Below are 17390 nucleotides of genomic sequence, written 5' to 3'. Positions count from 1 at the left end.
GAGTGTCACTCGTGTTCGCAGAATTATAGGAAAGAGCAAGTATTATCAACGCTTTTGTGATGACTTCACAGAGATAGTGCATCCCATGAACTTGTTGACAAAAAAAGGAGTTTCTTTCCAATGGGGTGTGGAGCAACAAGAGTCTTTCCAGCAACTGAATTGCACAAAAATCCATTTGTTTTCTCAACCAAGCCATTACATTGGGGATAGTATGGCGTGGACATGCTATGATTTACTTTAGCTTATGCACCACATCTTTAATTAGTTCATTTCTAAAAGAGGTTCCTCCATCAGTGAGAATTTCCAAAGGACAACCAAAGTGTGAACAAATTTGATCAAAGAGAAATTTTGCAACTGTGCATGCCTTGCTATTGACTGTGGCCTTGGCCTCTGCCCACCGAGTCGCATAATCTGTGGCCACCAATAAATAATGCTTGCCTTGAGATGAGCGAGGGAGTGGTCCCACAAAGTCCAACCCCCACCTCTCAAATGGTCCATATGCTGGAATAGGCTTCAAGGGCCCAGGAATCAACTATCGCCTTCCAAACTTTTGGCATACTTTACAACTTCACCACCATTCATATACATCCTTATGGAGTCGTGGCCAAAAGTATCCTGCATTAAGAATTCTCCTAGCTGTGCTTGCTGAAGCAAAATGACCAGAGCATTCATGACACATTTCTAGGATTCTCCTAGTCTCCATGGGATGGACCACCCGACGGAGCACCTTATCTTTTCCCAATTTATAAAGAATGTCATCAACAATAGTATAGGGACAAGCCTTCCTTACCAATCTTTGCTTTTGTTGTGGAGTTAACCCTCGAGGAAACATGCCTTCTTCCACATATTGCTGGACATCTTGCAGTTCTGGCCATCCAGTGTCTACCAAAGAAACCACCCCCTGGTCTTGTACTACAATGGCTTAAGTAGCTAACTCATCTGCCCTTTGATTTTCTTTTCTGTTTATATGAACAAACTTGCAAAAATCAAACTGACTACATAGTGCCATAGCCTTTTGATTAAGCTCCTTCAAATGAGGACTTCTTGTCTTGTAATGCCCTTGCATTTGCTTTATAATAAGCTGAGAATCTCCTCTTACTTCCAATTCTTTAACTTGACTTTGAAGACAACCCTCCAAACCAAGAATCAAAGCATTATAATCAGCTGCATTGTTAGTTGTGATACCTGGAAGCTCTTGTCCTCTTGCCCATACCTCTTGACCTTTAGGATTCATTAAGACTATCCCCCCGGCTCCTTGTTGGCATGAAGGACTAAAAGACCCATCAAAATACAAAACAAAAGTTGTTGGTGGTGTACCCCTTTCATCTTTAATATTCTTCTTACATTTTTTTTCTTCTCCTAGATCCTCTTGTCCTGTGAGCAAATCTGCCATAGTGGACCTAGTGGTATTTTTAGTGACAAAAGAGAAAGAGAACTCTTGAAGCTCTGACAACCATTTTGCAAATCTCCCCCCAGGATTAGGCTTGCGAACTAGATATGCTAATGCAGACTGAGAGGTAAGGAAGAAAAATGGTCGAGGTAATAAATAGGAGCGAAACTTTTTGACGAAAAACACCAAAGATAGAGCTTGCTCCTCCATTTCTTCATACCTTGTTTCCACATCTGTAAGCTGTCGGTTGGCATAATAGATGGGTTGCATTCTACCTGCCTCTCCTTTTTGTAGCAATACAGCACCAACTGAATGCAAAGATACACTTGGATTTACATAAAAGTCTTGAGACCAATCAGGGGGCTTCAATATTAGGCCCTTACTCATGGCCTCCTTGGGGAAGCTTGTTGACACCAAGAAAAGGCATTGGGATAGGCACTTGGCAGAAGTTTTATGGGCTTACAGAACCACACACAAGCTAGCTATTGGGTTTACACCATTCCAACTAGTGTATGGAATAGAAGCCATTTTACCCATTGAATTGGAGATACATAGTCTTCGCACAGCTGTTGCAAGAATAGAAGCACAGGAGGATGCCTATGCTCAATGCTTGGTACAGCTAGAAGCCTTGGATGAATGCAGATTACAGGCCTTACAAAACTTGGAATCTTCTCAAAAAAGGCGCAAGGCCCATTTTGACACCAAATTATGCAAGAAGAAAGATATTGCAGAAGGAGATTTGGTAATGAGATTTGATAGCTATTTGGGCAAGTGGCTAGACAAAAAGTTAATCGGTTGATGGGAGGGACCATATCGAGTCAAAAAGAAGCTCACGAATGGAACCTATCAGCTTGAGGATGTTGATGGCATGGTGATATCCGGACACACCAATGAGTATCGCCTTAAATTCTTCTATGCTCGACCACCTTAAGGGCCAACAGACCCTCTCTGTACTAGAGAGGATCTGCTGGGGGGGAAAGATGTGATGCCAAAAATTGATATTTTTAATTTGGCATTGGTATTGTTTTTCTCTATGTTTGATAAGAGTTTGAGTATCAAGTGATAGCCTAGTGGCTCTCACTTATTTCTATTTTCTATGATATTGTATGGGATGGAGAGGATGAGTGGAATGGCTCATTGTAAATACCATAGGTATGAATTATAAATACCTTGGTATGGGGTGAGAGTTATTTGTGTATGGGATATTATGGAGTTTTTTAGAAAATAGGAAGAGTGAGTCATATAAAGAGGTGGGCTCATGTCCATGTGTTCCAATAATACAAGAGAGGCCACATGCCAAGTGTGTGGAAGGCATGTGGAGGAGTGTGAAGTCAAGAGGAATCCTTCTAGAACTCCTATGTGGAATAAGGAGGATGTGGACATGTGGAAAAGAGAGGGTCCCTATGGGCTTCATGTGAGGAGACTCTTGACTTTCTTAATATTTTAAGAGTCTTGAGCATCTTGTGATGGGACACATGGCAAAAGTAGCCAAAAAGGACATAGATGGTGACATACGTGCTTATGTGATTGATGGGGAAAGGAATCTACAGACAGCAATTGTAAATGGGTGAAGGAGGGTAACAAAATCTCTATAAAAGAAGCCCTCCTCTGTTTATCAATCTCTTCCACCATTAGGCCTCATGTTGCTGTAGCTCTAGTCTCCCCAAGCCTCTTCCATGAGCCTTCTCTCCCTCTTGTAGATATTCTCTTATGTAGACTCTTGAGTCCATCTCTCTCTAGTTTATTCTCTCTCTATGAGTAGTCTTGGAGCTTCCGCTCCCTCCTGTATGTATGAAACCTCTTCTTCTCCCTTGTATTTGTAGTGTTGGAGTGGATTCTCACTCTATTTGTAATGAAGGTCACTTCAGGTTCTCTCTCTCTTGAGTGTCTCTTCCCTTTTCTTTCTTTCAAAGCCTTAAAAGTTCTTTCTATTCGGCTGCTCACTGTGCACACATGGTCCATCTATTTCCCAAGCCATCATGCAAACCTCTTCCCCTCTTCTAAGCGAAATCTATGAGGGGTGGATCGTTGATGAAGGTGGAGTCTTGAGGGAGCATCCTGCTCAGGCAAAATTAGCATGGGTGGAGGGCAGTTTTCATGACAGTTTGACCCCTTGTTAGTATTTTGCTCATAACTTTCTGCTCGATAGTCTGATTTTAATGAAAATTATATCAGCACGAAGCTCTCTTTAAGATGCATGTCCTTGGTGCTTAGATCTTGAATCAGATACTGCTGCAAAATGTTATGAGTCTCTGTGTTTGACAGTCTGTTTTCATGATAGTTTTTATATCCTTCCTATAAACTGTCCATATCTCTTCAACCGTCTGTCTGTTTCTTATGAAACATATATCAGCACGAAGCTCTCTTTAAGTGCATGTCTTTAGGTGCTTAGATCTTGAATCAGATATTGTTGCAAAATGTTATGAGTTTCTGTGTCTGACAGTCTGTTTTCATAACATTTTTCACCCCCTTCCAGTAAATTGTCCATATCTCTTCAACCGTCTGTCTGTTTTCAATGAAACTTATATCAGCGCGAAGCTTATATTAAGGCGTATCTCTTTCTGTGCTTGAATCTCTGATATCATGTCTCTACTGAAAGTTATAGGCCTCTGTGTCTAATGATAGTTTGTAGAGTGTTTTGAGCTAAGTGTAAAGGTGTCTATGAAGGAGGTGCAATGTTTCCTCGGAATCTACCCATCCGACCTAATCAACCCCTTCAAACTCCTCGATATATATAAGTTCATGTCATGTTGAGCCACAAGATCTTCTTTCAACAACGTATCACTCTTCTCTTTGGCACAGACCGGCTCGCTGATATTATGGCCGTGGCTGATCCTTTCCTTCTCCCTATGCTTGATTACAACATCACTTGGGATGTTACCATCTTCATTCTCATCTGAGGGAGGAAAGTATGGTGTGGTATCTTGGCATAAAAGCTTCTTTCTAATGTCCCATTCTCAATGATAAATATCTTTGTCAGTCAGTTTGAAAGTAGCAGGAAGTGAAGAGGTGCGTGAAGTTTATTACCCCTAACTTCATGTCACAATACCCAACTGATCATCAATGCTCTGTTCTGAGCCACTGGATTCACCATCCACATAAGAGTGACTTGCATTCACATCAAACATGGGCTGATCTACCTTTTCTTTTCCTTTTCGTGATACTGGCATACCACTATCTGCATTGCTTTGCGGAGATTCTCCTGATCTCAACCTGCCTGTCCATGGCGAAGAATGTGAATCACTGCTAGAGGACACTGTAGGTCCACTAATATTTTGTGATTGCTGCTGTGAATTCTGTGTAGCATTACCATTTAGTGCATCTACATCAATCATCACATTTACTGGTTTATAGCAGCTACTCATCTTATCAAAAACATCTCTGCTCACTGTAAACTTACGAGTAGAAGGGTTATAGCATCTATACCCTTTCTGCTACAGAGAATAACCAATAAAGATGCACGTCTCAGCTTTTGGATCCAACTTGAACCTCAACTCATCTTTTGATAAACAAGGAAATGAAATTCATAAGTAGAAACAAACTGAATATTGAGATGGAAAACCAAATTGTCAAACTTTAGGTTGTGTGCTCTCAATGCAATTTGTTTGTGTGAAAACATTCATGTTTTTCTTTTTCAAAACAAAATTGGAATACTAAAAAAAAGAAAGCATTCATGTTCATATGCTTAGTATACCCCCTAAAGTTGTTGAATCTATACCCTTTCAAGTTATTTTAATCCCCAAAACTACATATCCTTACAATGCCAAAAACCTTTGCATAGATAGAGTGGAGTCCAACATTATCTAGCATTGCCCGAGTGTTCCCACTAAGAAAATATTTGGCCAAGCGGCCAAAACATATTTGAGCATTCATATGAAGTGAATAAGGATAGAAACAACAATTTACACTAATTCATTCATCATGATCAAGACTCAACACACTTTTTAACATTTATGAACTCATAAATAAATTTGGATGTGTATCACACTCCAAAGGTATTACAACATGCAAACACATCTTTTCATGAAATATAGAAAATTAAACATATTCAAGAATACATATGAATGTTTGAATTATGGCAATGAGATAGAATGAATTTCCAAGTAATATTAAAAGATCTTTGGAACAAAATTAATACATCATATGGAGAATATAGCAAGATAACATATGGAAAACATGAACACCATATAAAAGGACAATTTCAAGGACATGTTGCTTCCTCTTCTGTTTCCCAAAACTTTGAAGCGTGTTTTTGTAAAAGCTCACGCTGCTCTTCATTGAAGGGTTGAAGCTCTTTTTGTCCTGGTATGGTATCAATTTCTTTATCCCCTCCACCTTCAATTGTATCATCTTCTTTTGATACCCCCTCTATTGCCAATATTGGTTCTTGCAAGCCAGCCCATTGTCGAATTTCATGATTACTGTAAGCATACGTGCAACATATACTTTCAACCTTTGCCAACTCCTCATAAGTCTCAACAACTAAAACAACATGCCTCTTACAAGAAAGAGACTCTATTGCAGCAAGCCCCTCAGAGAACAAGTCCAATACATACTCATCTTCTCGACAGAAACCCATGATCATGTCTTTCATGATACTTGAACGTTTTCTTTTCAAGGATAATTCAATGTCAAATTCATCATCATCCTCATCACCTGATTCTTCTGCACCACTTGATTTTTCATATTTTTCATCTGCAACATATATTGATGGCTTACATTGTGCATTGGTATAGCGCTCAATATCGTTGAAATGCTTTTCCTTGCTTACCAGTACACAGGCAATTAAGCCATCCATAGATCTAGTGACAAATATATCTGTAGTTTCAAAATTAAGGCAACCGAAGTGTATTTTATATTGTCCGCATGTCTTATTTAATGCATTCTTCAAACATGATACATGATCCATGGTCAAGAACATCACAAGAAGGAATTGCACTGGGGGAGAAGCGATTGTCATCAAGCTTTTCAACAAACAGTCAAAGCGATCCTCATTCCAATTTCTACTTCTGCTTGGTCCATACATTAAATCCTAAAAGGCAACCCCTATTGCCATTGGCTCTTGGTACACATTACCATAGGTCCACTAATATTTTGTGATTGCTGCTGTGAATTCTGTGTAGCATTACCATTTAGTGCATCTACATCAATCATCACATTTACTGGTTTATAGCAGCTACTCATCTTATCAAAAACATCTCTGCTCACTGTAAACTTACGAGTAGAAGGGTTATAGCATCTATACCCTTTCTGCTACAGAGAATAACCAATAAAGATGCACTTCTCAGCTTTTGGATCCAACTTGAACCTCAACTCATCTTTTGATAAACAAGGAAATGAAATTCATAAGTAGAAACAAACTGAATATTGAGATGGAAAACCAAATTGTCAAACTTTAGGTTGTGTGCTCTCAATGCAATTTGTTTGTGTGAAAGCATTCATGTTTTTCTTTTTCAAAACAAAATTGGAATACTAAAAAAAAGAAAGCATTCATGTTCATATGCTTAGTATACCCCCTAAAGTTGTTGAATCTATACCCTTTCAAGTTATTTTAATCCCCAAAACTACATATCCTTACAATGCCAAAAACCTTTGCATAGATAGAGTGGAGTCCAACATTATCTAGCATTGCCCGAGTGTTCCCACTAAGAAAATATTTGGCCAAGCGGCCAAAACATATTTGAGCATTCATATGAAGTGAATAAGGATAGAAACAACAATTTACACTAATTCATTCATCATGATCAAGACTCAACACACTTTTTAACATTTATGAACTCATAAATAAATTTGGATGTGTATCACACTCCAAAGGTATTACAACATGCAAACACATCTTTTCATGAAATATAGAAAATTAAACATATTCAAGAACACATATGAATGTTTGAATTAAGGCAATGAGATAGAATGAATTTCCAAGTAATATTAAAAGATCTTTGGAACAAAATTAATACATCATATGGAGAATATAGCAAGATAACATATGGAAAACATGAACACCATATAAAAGGACAATTTCAAGGACATGTTGCTTCCTCTTCTGTTTCCCAAAACTTTGAAGCGTGTTTTTGTAAATGCTCACGCTGCTCTTCATTGAAGGGTTGAAGCTCTTTTTGTCCTGGTATGGTATCAATTTCTTTATCCCCTCCACCTTCAATTGTATCATCTTCTTTTGATACCCCCTCTATTGCCAATATTGGTTCTTGCAAGCCAGCCCATTGTCGAATTTCATGATTACTGTAAGCATACGTGCAACATATACTTTCAACCTTTGCCAACTCCTCATAAGTCTCAACAACTAAAACAACATGCCTCTTACAAGAAAGAGACTCTATTGCAGCAAGCCCCTCAGAGAACAAGTCCAATACATACTCATCTTCTCGACAGAAACCCATGATCATGTCTTTCATGATACTTGAACGTTTTCTTTTCAAGGATAATTCAATGTCAAATTCATCATCATCCTCATCACCTGATTCTTCTGCACCACTTGATTTTTCATATTTTTCATCTGCAACATATATTGATGGCTTACATTGTGCATTGGTATAGCGCTCAATATCGTTGAAATGCTTTTCCTTGCTTACCAGTACACAGGCAATTAAGCCATCCATAGATCTAGTGACAAATATATCTGTAGTTTCAAAATTAAGGCAACCGAAGTGTATTTTATATTGTCCGCATGTCTTATTTAATGCATTCTTCAAACATGATACATGATCCATGGTCAAGAACATCACAAGAAGGAATTGCACTGGGGGAGAAGCGATTGTCATCAAGCTTTTCAACAAACAGTCAAAGCGATCCTCATTCCAATTTCTACTTCTGCTTGGTCCATACATTAAATCTTGGTACACATTACCATAGGTCCACTAATATTTTGTGATTGCTGCTGTGAATTCTGTGTAGCATTACCATTTTGTGCATCTACATCATCAATCACATTTATTGGTTTATACCAGCTGCTCATCTCATTAAAGACAACATCTCTGCTCACTGTAAACTTACGAGTAGAAGGGTTATAGCATCTATACCCTTTCTGCTACAGAGAATAACCAATAAAGATGCACTTCTCAGCTTTTGGATCCAACTTGGACCTCAACTCATCTGGCACATGAACATAGGCAATGCAACCAAAAATTTTCAAATGAGAAATATCTGGTTTCCTACCAGTATACATCTCCTCTAGCGTCATGCCATGTATTGCTGCAGTGGGAGTCCTGTTCATTATGTAAATTGTTGTAGCAACTGCTTCAGCCTAATAATAATCTGGTAGGTCTTTTTCATTTAGCATGGCCCGAGATACCTCTCCAATATGCATGTTTTTCCTTTCTGCAAGTCCATTTTGCTGTGGGGTATGACTGCATGAATATTGCTGCTTTATGCCATGCTCCTATAGGAACCTTGCAAACTCATTTGAGAGGTACTCTCCCCCTCCATCTGACCTTAGGCATTTTAATTATAGGCCTGTTTCTTTTTCAACCATAGCTTTAAAAGCTTTGAAATGCCCAAACACTTCACTTTTCTTTTTCATAAAATACATCCAAACTTTTCTGCTGTAGTCATCAATAAAAGTGACAAAATAATGATAGCCTCCAATAGATGCAAATTTAGTAGTACACACATCAGAGTGGATTAATTCCAATGGCCTCTTACTCTCTTGAACATGTCTAGGAAATGGTTTCCTTGCTTGTTTTCCAAATTGACAGGCTTCACATACCTTATGCATTTCTAAAACCTTGAATTTAGGCAATCCTGCAATAATATTTTGGGCTTGCATTGATTTAAGTCATTGTACATTAACATGACCAATGCGTTTATGCCAGATATTAATATCTGCAACTACATCGGTCCCATGTGCAAACATTACTACGCTCAATTCAGGCATGTCCGCATCCAATGTAAACATCCTGCCCTTCTTCTTTCCTTTTGCTATCAAGCGATTGTTATTTTTCATATCCTCAACAAAGCATCCATGAGGATTAAATCTAACCTGCAAGCCCTGCTCAACCATTTGACTAACAAAAACTAGGTCCTTGGTGATATTCAGGACATGAAATACATCAGACAGGTATTTCTTTTTCCCATCCTGCATAGACAAAGGAATTTTACCAATCTGCACAATAGGATGTGCAATATCATCACCAGTCTCCACAAATCCTGGTCTTTCCATTTTCCTTGCATCCTGCATCCATTCTGCATGACCTATCATGTGGTTTAACGCACCTAAGTCAACATACCACACATTATTGCTTTCTTCTGCACTTGTCACAGAATTGGTCATGTGCTGCACCATAAACAAATGCTCATTTCTGTCATCACCCTGTCTACTAGAGGATGCATAATTGCCTTGCTACAATTTTCCATTCATAATGTCATTCTGCTTTTTGTAGCAGTCTTTAGCCATATGACCCATTTTACCACAATAGTAGCATTCAACATTGCTGTTTGCATTTTGGCCTCTCTGCCATCCACCATGATCTCTTTGGCTCCCCCTGCCTCTAGAGTTACCACGTCCTCCTCCAAAGGACTGGTTTTCTTGAGTTTATTGCATATTTTGATTTCTACCACGGTCGGCCTCCTCTACCTCTGCCTCTACCTCTTCCAGCATTTGAGTAGAAGACAATTTCTTTTGAAGTTCCTCCTGAAGAAGATGCACCACCATTTCTCGGCTCTTTAGAAATTAGAAGAGCAAACAACTCCTCAAAATCAGGAAATTTTTCACGGACGGCAATGGATGTCCGAAACTGTGCATAATCCTTTCCTAGACCATTCAAGGTCACAGAAACTAGATCATCATCTTCCACTGGCGACCCAATGGAAGCAAGTGCATCTGCAATTTTCTTCACCTTCATGTGGTAGTCATTGATGCTCATATTTTCTCTCTGTACATTGTGCAACTCCTACTTGAGCTGCATTTTTCCTGGCTTGCGTATTTGTGCTGTACATTTTTGCCAAAGTATCCCATGCCTCCGTTGGTGTATATGCACAATCATAGAATCTGAAGCACTGATAGATAGCCAGTACATAACTTTTCTGGATCTCTCATGCCATCCTTTAAATGCCTGCATTTCTTGTTGATTGGGAACATTAGGAAGAACTGGTTCTTCTTCATTTCCTGTAATGAACTCCCAATAGCCTTTTCCCATAAGGAAATTCATCATTCTAAACTTCCATGCTTGGAAATTGTTCTTGTCAAGCTTTTCAGCGACAATCTATGAAAGAGAATCAGACGCCATTACAGAACACTGCAAAATATTCTGTCACTGCAAAAAACACAGCTTCTGCCTCACAAGGGCAAATCTGCAAAACTGACGAAAGTGGTATTTGACCACACAGTCACTTCCTAGTGATGATTTTGCATGAACAAGCAAAGAGGATGATTCTGTAACTCCCAAGATCTCTGCGCATAGGCATATGATGCAATTTTTACAGCAACTTTTCATCGACCTGTAGAGCAGTGGTCGCATAGCAAAAATAGGGCCTTTTTCTCAGTGCTTGTGGAGAACTTCCGCCTCCAAAACGGGCCCTGAAAAATAAAGTCACCGCGAAGGGCGTCTCAATCTGAGACAATGCACTCTTGCACTTTCCGACTGTGCTACCTGCAGAGATTCGCTCCCAAACTCGAAAAAGGAAAGCAACACTGGTCCTCTTACCAGGACATCGTGAACTTGGTTTGCTTTCTTGAGCTCCTTACCACGAACCAGGCTCTGATACCATGTGAAGATAGCACTTGGGAGAGAAGGAAGGAGTTTCACTTGCGGCTTTCTCACATACACAATGGGGGAATAGGCTGAAAACATATTTCCTCTTCTTAGTTGTGAAAGCCAAAAGAGCTCTAGTACAAAGAAATAGGAGAACCCTATATGTGGGTCTCAAACCAAACTCAGCTAACTAAGGTGGCATACTAATTGAGCCACGAACTAGAGTACATAAGGATAGCTATCATCCAGCTATTATTCATGGGTGGTGTACCAACCGCATCTGCCGCTAACAAGTTGGTGACATAAATGCACAACGGTCACCTTGGCATATCATGAGTGGAGCTCGATATCTCAACATCGTGGACATTACAGACGACATACATGGAAGCACTTCTACGATGAGGTATTGATTACCGAGGAGCAATATATCCGGGCTACTGGAGCGCCACCCCAAGTATTTAAAAGTACTTAAATAATGTCAATGTTGCTAAATAAAGATTTGATTTTTCATACATTGATACATGTTGTCCCTCGTTTACACGCCCTTGGGGATATTTAGGAGCACGAAGGCGAGGATACAGAGGAGGAAGAAGGCAATGAAGAAGAAAGCGAGGATGTGGATGACTTAGATTAGTTGTAGAAGTAGTGCTAGAATTATTGCTAGCTACTCTTTTTTGTACTTGAAGCCATTGGCTTGGCTTCGAGCCTCTCTTGTATATACACTCTTATTTTTTGTGCTTGAAGCCACAGGTGTCTTGGCTTCATGCTATATGTATATATAAGCACTTTTTGGGCTATTAATTAATATACACTCCTTTTATTTTTTTGGCATTCAATTTCCTTGTGCAATGTTCTATCAATGAATGCCTTATGAACTAGACGTTTTGGAGTCGTAATGTTTTATTCAGAATTGTAATCGTCGGCTATAGACATGCATGGAATCATGCTAATTAAAATGCAGTTGGCTGTAAGAATTGAATTGCACAAAGTAGAAATGGGATTCCTGCAACCACACAACATACACAGCATTCTGTTCAACCAAACGAAATTCTGCCTTTTTTAAATAAAAATTATGCAGAGCATCTATTAGCGCGTCTATTAGTGCATCTTTCTATTTTAAAAAGAAAATTTATACAGAGGGTCTAATAGTGCGCATATAGGTGCATTTGTATGTTATGTAGACGTGCCTATAGACGTGGGTCTATAGATGCGCTAATAGATGCGCAAATAGACATGTCCATAACTTTTTTTTAGATTAAGGAAACAGGTTTAACGTGCATCTATGGATGCATTGTGTTGTTGTGAATAATTTCTCATGTAGTGACATGTGTTGAGCTCTCCGAGTGTTTAGAATAGTAAATTTTGACAGATTTCTTCTCATATTACGTTGCATCTCATTACTACGCCAGTAAGGCAATCATTACACTAGAAAATTTTTGGCGAGAGCATGAGTCTACTTAAAACATAAAATATCGATTGTTAACACACCCCATCGTGTCCCCAAAATAGCCCTTAAAATAATTTTACAATTGGCTACACCCGATCATGAATTGACCATTTTTGGATAAACATGTCAATCATGACCCAAAGTTGTTGACTTGCTTCGATATCAAATATGCTATAAGATTGGCTAGACATGCATGTTGGATTTTACAAGCTCTAAGAGTAACATTGCAAGGACTTGTGAAGTGGTTCGTTGTGAAGGCAAACCTTGCTCAACATTCTCAAACGGCCCTGATCGGAGTCTCCACTAATTGAAATAACCAATATAAAGGAGTGAAAGACGATAAGAGAAATGATGCAAGAAAACACAAGAAGATAGGAACGTGAAAAAAGACTACTCAAACTCATTTATTCTAGGCCCTTAAATCAAGGCTCTATATGACCGTTTAATTACATCAAGAAATGATCAATTTTAGATCACGGAGTGGGTGTGAGCAAGCATTGATTGGATACGTGTGGCACAACTTGGCATTGGTTGTTGAGGTGTCATCCATGTTTGTCACTATAGTCAACTAGCATAAAAATTTCATGAACTTTCAAATAGTAAAATCTAACTCCATAGTTGTGAAATTGGGGTGTCAATAGAGATGCATATTATGGTTAATATATCATAAATCAAGTTTGTGGCTTTGTCTTGTTAAAATAGAACACTCTATTTGGCCATAAATTGCTTCTATTACATACACATAGCTAGTAAATATACTTCTTAATAGAAGAGGGTAATTTCCATGTCCTCTTTGTATTATTTGAGATCAACCATCATCTACACATTTTTTCTTTTCAAAAGCCTTTGGAACCACTTTGCAGAGGCCTTTGGATATCTTTTTAAAGTGTTGTAATCCACAAAGTGTAGGCCGAAGCGCACACTATATCCTGATGTCCACTCAAAATTGTCAAGAAGAGACCATACAAAGTACCCATGCACATTAACTCCTTCCCTGTAAAATCAACCATGAGTATGTAGAGACATTATTAAATATTAATGGTACATCTAAAAATGAAAAACTTCATCACATGGAAATTATACACAACTCTCGTGTGTAGAACATGAATTTGACAAACAAAAGAAGCCTTACTTGATGGATGATGCCAAATATGTTAGATGGTCATTGTGATATTTAATTCTTGTAGGGTCTTGTAAAGCTTGTTTCAAAGCCAACGAGGAATTGCTTACTTCATCCACACCTATGATTATTTGAAATAAATATCAGCTCTGTGTAAGGATATCTAAGTATATAGGTCGAAATAGCTACTTTGACCTTAAATATGTGGATTTAATCATTATTTATCAAGAAAATAAGTTTACCATTCTCTGTGATGTAGATTGGTGGGATGCTATTGTACTTTTGTTTAATGTACTTCATGAGATGATAGATGCCTGATGGAACTATATATAGCCAACTCGATCCTGCCTAAAGTTCAACATAAAGAAACAGTAAGTTTTGTTAGATACTTAAAAAGCTGCATGCATACATTTGAAAGATGCATTATATCGATTGCCTGCAAAAGTGTATATGCATAGATAGTGCTACTTTTGCATAATTGATAATTACTGCTTAGGTTAAGGAAGTGGGTACCTGGGGTCCAATCAAAATCCCATCACGCTCTCCTGTATTAGAAGGTGTAGGCAATTGATAATTAGTTAAGTTGAATGAGGAGAATGCTTCCTCCAATGAGGATAATTAGTTAAGTTGAATGAGGAGAATGCTTCCTCCAATGCCCTTGGGTATTCGAGTGTCACAATGGAGGCTAAGTGTGAAAGTGATTCTCTTTTTAAAAATATTATACAAAAATTATATCAATATTATATAAACATTTAATAAAAACATACTTACCTAAGCATGTGTCCCCCCCCCCCTCTCTCTCTCTCTCTCTCTCTCTCACTCACACGCGCGCGCACACACACACACACATATTAAATGAAATCGTGGTAATTTTTGACCATAAGGTGAAGAGACATGAGAGCTTACCAGTTGTGTTGGTCATGCTGTCTTGATAGAAGTCTGTTTTGATGGCATTGGGATTGGAATGAATGGCGGCCACGTAGTTGGTTGTGTAATAGTTGATCCCAACGAAATCTAACGAGTGAAGAAGCTTGCGTTGCTGCTCTGTTGTAAACCTCGGTAATCGATCGCCCACCAGCGTGCGCATGATGGCCGGATACTCTCCGTACAACAAGGGCTCCAAATACCTGCGGCCCATATCACAGATATTGCTCCTTGAGCTATTTCCCGACTTGCTCATATAGCAGGCTCGCACCATGGAAGAATCGCTTACCATCCGCACGTGAAATCGAGCAATCTCTCAACTGCTTTTGCGTCTTCTGTTGATTTACTCAAGGGAACGTACCAACCGACAGACAAGGTTATGCCGATCTGACCCTTCTGTTGTTTCTGCTAGTAGGGAATCCTAAGTCAGTTACTGTACACTAGTTCTACTTTGGAAGCCAACTACGAATTCGGATGTCAATTTCGGACATAAATATTCAAAAATTATAGCAAGGGCTGATTTTTAAACCTGATATTTAGTTCTGTATCTATCTACCGCAGCCGCATGAGAGAGTAGCACGTTATGCGCTACAATGTAAGGCTCCGTTGCCGAGTTTCCACTGATACAGTTTCCAACCCATGGCGAGCATCTTTGTGGTGGAAATGTCCCCGAGTTGTAACCGTCGAGGATAAAACTGGTCGGCTCGTTAAATGTTATCCAATGCTTGACGCGATCCCCAAAATATTTAAAGCATGTCTCAACGTAGTTTGCATAGTCCTCTCTGGAAAATTTTTATGTCAATATAGAGACGATCAGCCCACAGCAAATTAGAAACTTCTCTTTTGTTGTGTTTTTCTCACGTGAGACTGAAGTAGTCATATTGCGGAAGGAAGCCTTACACAATCAACGGACTGAGCCATCCGCCATATTCATCTTGAAGCTTCTGTGGAAGATCCCAATGAAATAAAGTCACGTAAGGTTGAATGCCTGGACCATGATGAAGATGAAACTCATTGTAAGTGGAAGGATGATACAAAATTTCCACTACTTTATGGAGAGAGATGGTCTGCGAATGCGAATTAATTCTTTGCTTGTCGAACTATCCACAGAAGATGAGATCCGTTTCAACAAAACCAAACCTATATATCGGCCCTGCATGCCCTGCATCAAAGGCTGGCATCAAAGGCATACTTATACCATTTTCGAGAAGCCCGTTTGTAAGATTATTGTAATATGATATGCCGATCGGGTTGATATGACCTTTGCCATCTGCGCAATAGTACACCAGGAATCTATCAAAGCTTGGATAGTTAAATCAGTTGCAAATGAAACTTATCCGATGCGGTCGCGGTACGGCACCTACGTTTCACCGTTGATTTCATTGCTAATTTATAAAATCGAATCTGTTTAGAAATCCTCAAGAGAGAAACATCATACAACGATTTCGACTTCCCATGACGTAGTAACTGGGGATGCAAGATCATGAGAACACGGAGCTGTATACAGTTGTTAGGTCATCACAGTCGAATTATATATCCCTTAAAACAAAGACAGGTCATAGGAGGAAGGCGGGCTTGGCTTGGATTCCGACTAGAAGGACGGTCTCACGATCATCAGAAATTGAACCTCGCAAAGAGAATAATAAATTTTCGATCTATATTGGGAACGATTGGGCATTCTCTACCGTTTCTACCTGGATAAATACGTGACCAGGATATGGAGAATCTGTACGCATCCATTCCCATCGTCGACATGAGCGAAATATCCTCCTGTGCAGGGAACCAAGGACAAACTGGTGATAAGAGTGTGCCGAAAGGCCGGCTGCTTCGTAGAGGAAGCTATCCAGCTAGCATTACATTCGGTTAAACGAGGCGAACCACAACATAAGTCCGCGCCGAAATTCCGGTTTTCTACAGCTATAATTCCTGCTGTAGGATCGAGGCACAGATACGTTGCTGCAATTAGCATGCACGCGCACTTACTTACGTTCGCAGAACTAGCGTTGAAATAGATGGTTCACCTTGTAGCGATGATACTCATCCGTGGCAACGTTTCCGTTCGCATTACCAACGACATCACCTGCAAGCAATGCCATAGATATGTTAGCCATGAGTACATTCATCAACGAAATTGCGCATCGCAGGAATTGCACCAGCTGCAAAGGACCTTTCTTGAGGGAGAATGTGTCCCAGATGCTGGGTCCTCTTCCTCCTATGTGTGCAGCACCTTCATACTGGATAGCAAAACCAAAGCAGATTCGGTGTTTAGCTGGAAAAGCAGGGTGAATGCTGTGTGTGTGTGTGTTCTTCAGTCAGTTGGAAGGGGTAAGTTGTAGTGAACCTGATACGCAGAAGATGCAGTACCGAAGACGAAACCTGGAGCGAAATCTGCTCTGCTCAATTCCGTGGCAAGAGTGGGGTGAGGAAGCTGAAGCAATGCGGCAAGAGCTGCGAGAACGAGGAGAGGGGAGACGATATAAGCTTTTGAAGCTGCCATTGGAAGATGGAGCCTTGAGGGCGAATGGTGTGACTAAATATTAAACCGTCCGTAAGGTGGATGTCGGTCGATAAGAACAGTGACGAGGCGTGCCGACTATTTCCGTAAACTTGCCCTTGCAACCTTTGACTATTAGATCTTTTTCTAACTCTCTCTCATTTCAAAGAGAACCCACGGCGTTTATCTGGCATGTCACTCTGCTGGGTCACTCATCATATGTGGTTATAACACGTGCTTTGAATAGAGGGGTTTTTAAATTGACAAATTTGAATAGAGGGGTTTTTAAATTGACAAATTTGTATTAA

General features: G+C 39.5%; 1 protein-coding gene across 1 annotated transcript; it reads right to left on the bottom strand.

Moving 5' to 3' along the window:
* Window positions 1-12940: 12940 nt before the first annotated feature.
* LOC147892212 (beta-glucosidase 13-like) lies at window positions 12941-17143 on the bottom strand. The gene is made up of 13 exons (XM_087388664.1): window positions 16930-17143; window positions 16756-16822; window positions 16610-16668; window positions 16283-16358; window positions 15787-15858; window positions 15489-15576; window positions 15118-15370; window positions 14878-14993; window positions 14571-14791; window positions 14178-14209; window positions 13907-14012; window positions 13677-13785; window positions 12941-13538 (listed from the first exon to the last, which is right to left on the bottom strand). The coding sequence occupies exons 1-13, from the start codon at window positions 17083-17085 to the stop codon at window positions 13364-13366; spliced, it is 1530 nt and encodes a 509-aa protein (XP_087244790.1). The 5' UTR covers window positions 17086-17143; the 3' UTR covers window positions 12941-13363.
* Window positions 17144-17390: the final 247 nt, after the last annotated feature.

This window comes from Dipteris shenzhenensis, chromosome 17 (genome assembly GCF_047967505.1).
Source record: "Dipteris shenzhenensis isolate YYH24624 ecotype China chromosome 17, Dip_SZ_1.0, whole genome shotgun sequence".
NCBI lineage: Eukaryota > Viridiplantae > Streptophyta > Polypodiopsida > Gleicheniales > Dipteridaceae > Dipteris > Dipteris shenzhenensis.
This window is presented reverse-complemented; position numbering and strand designations above follow the sequence as displayed.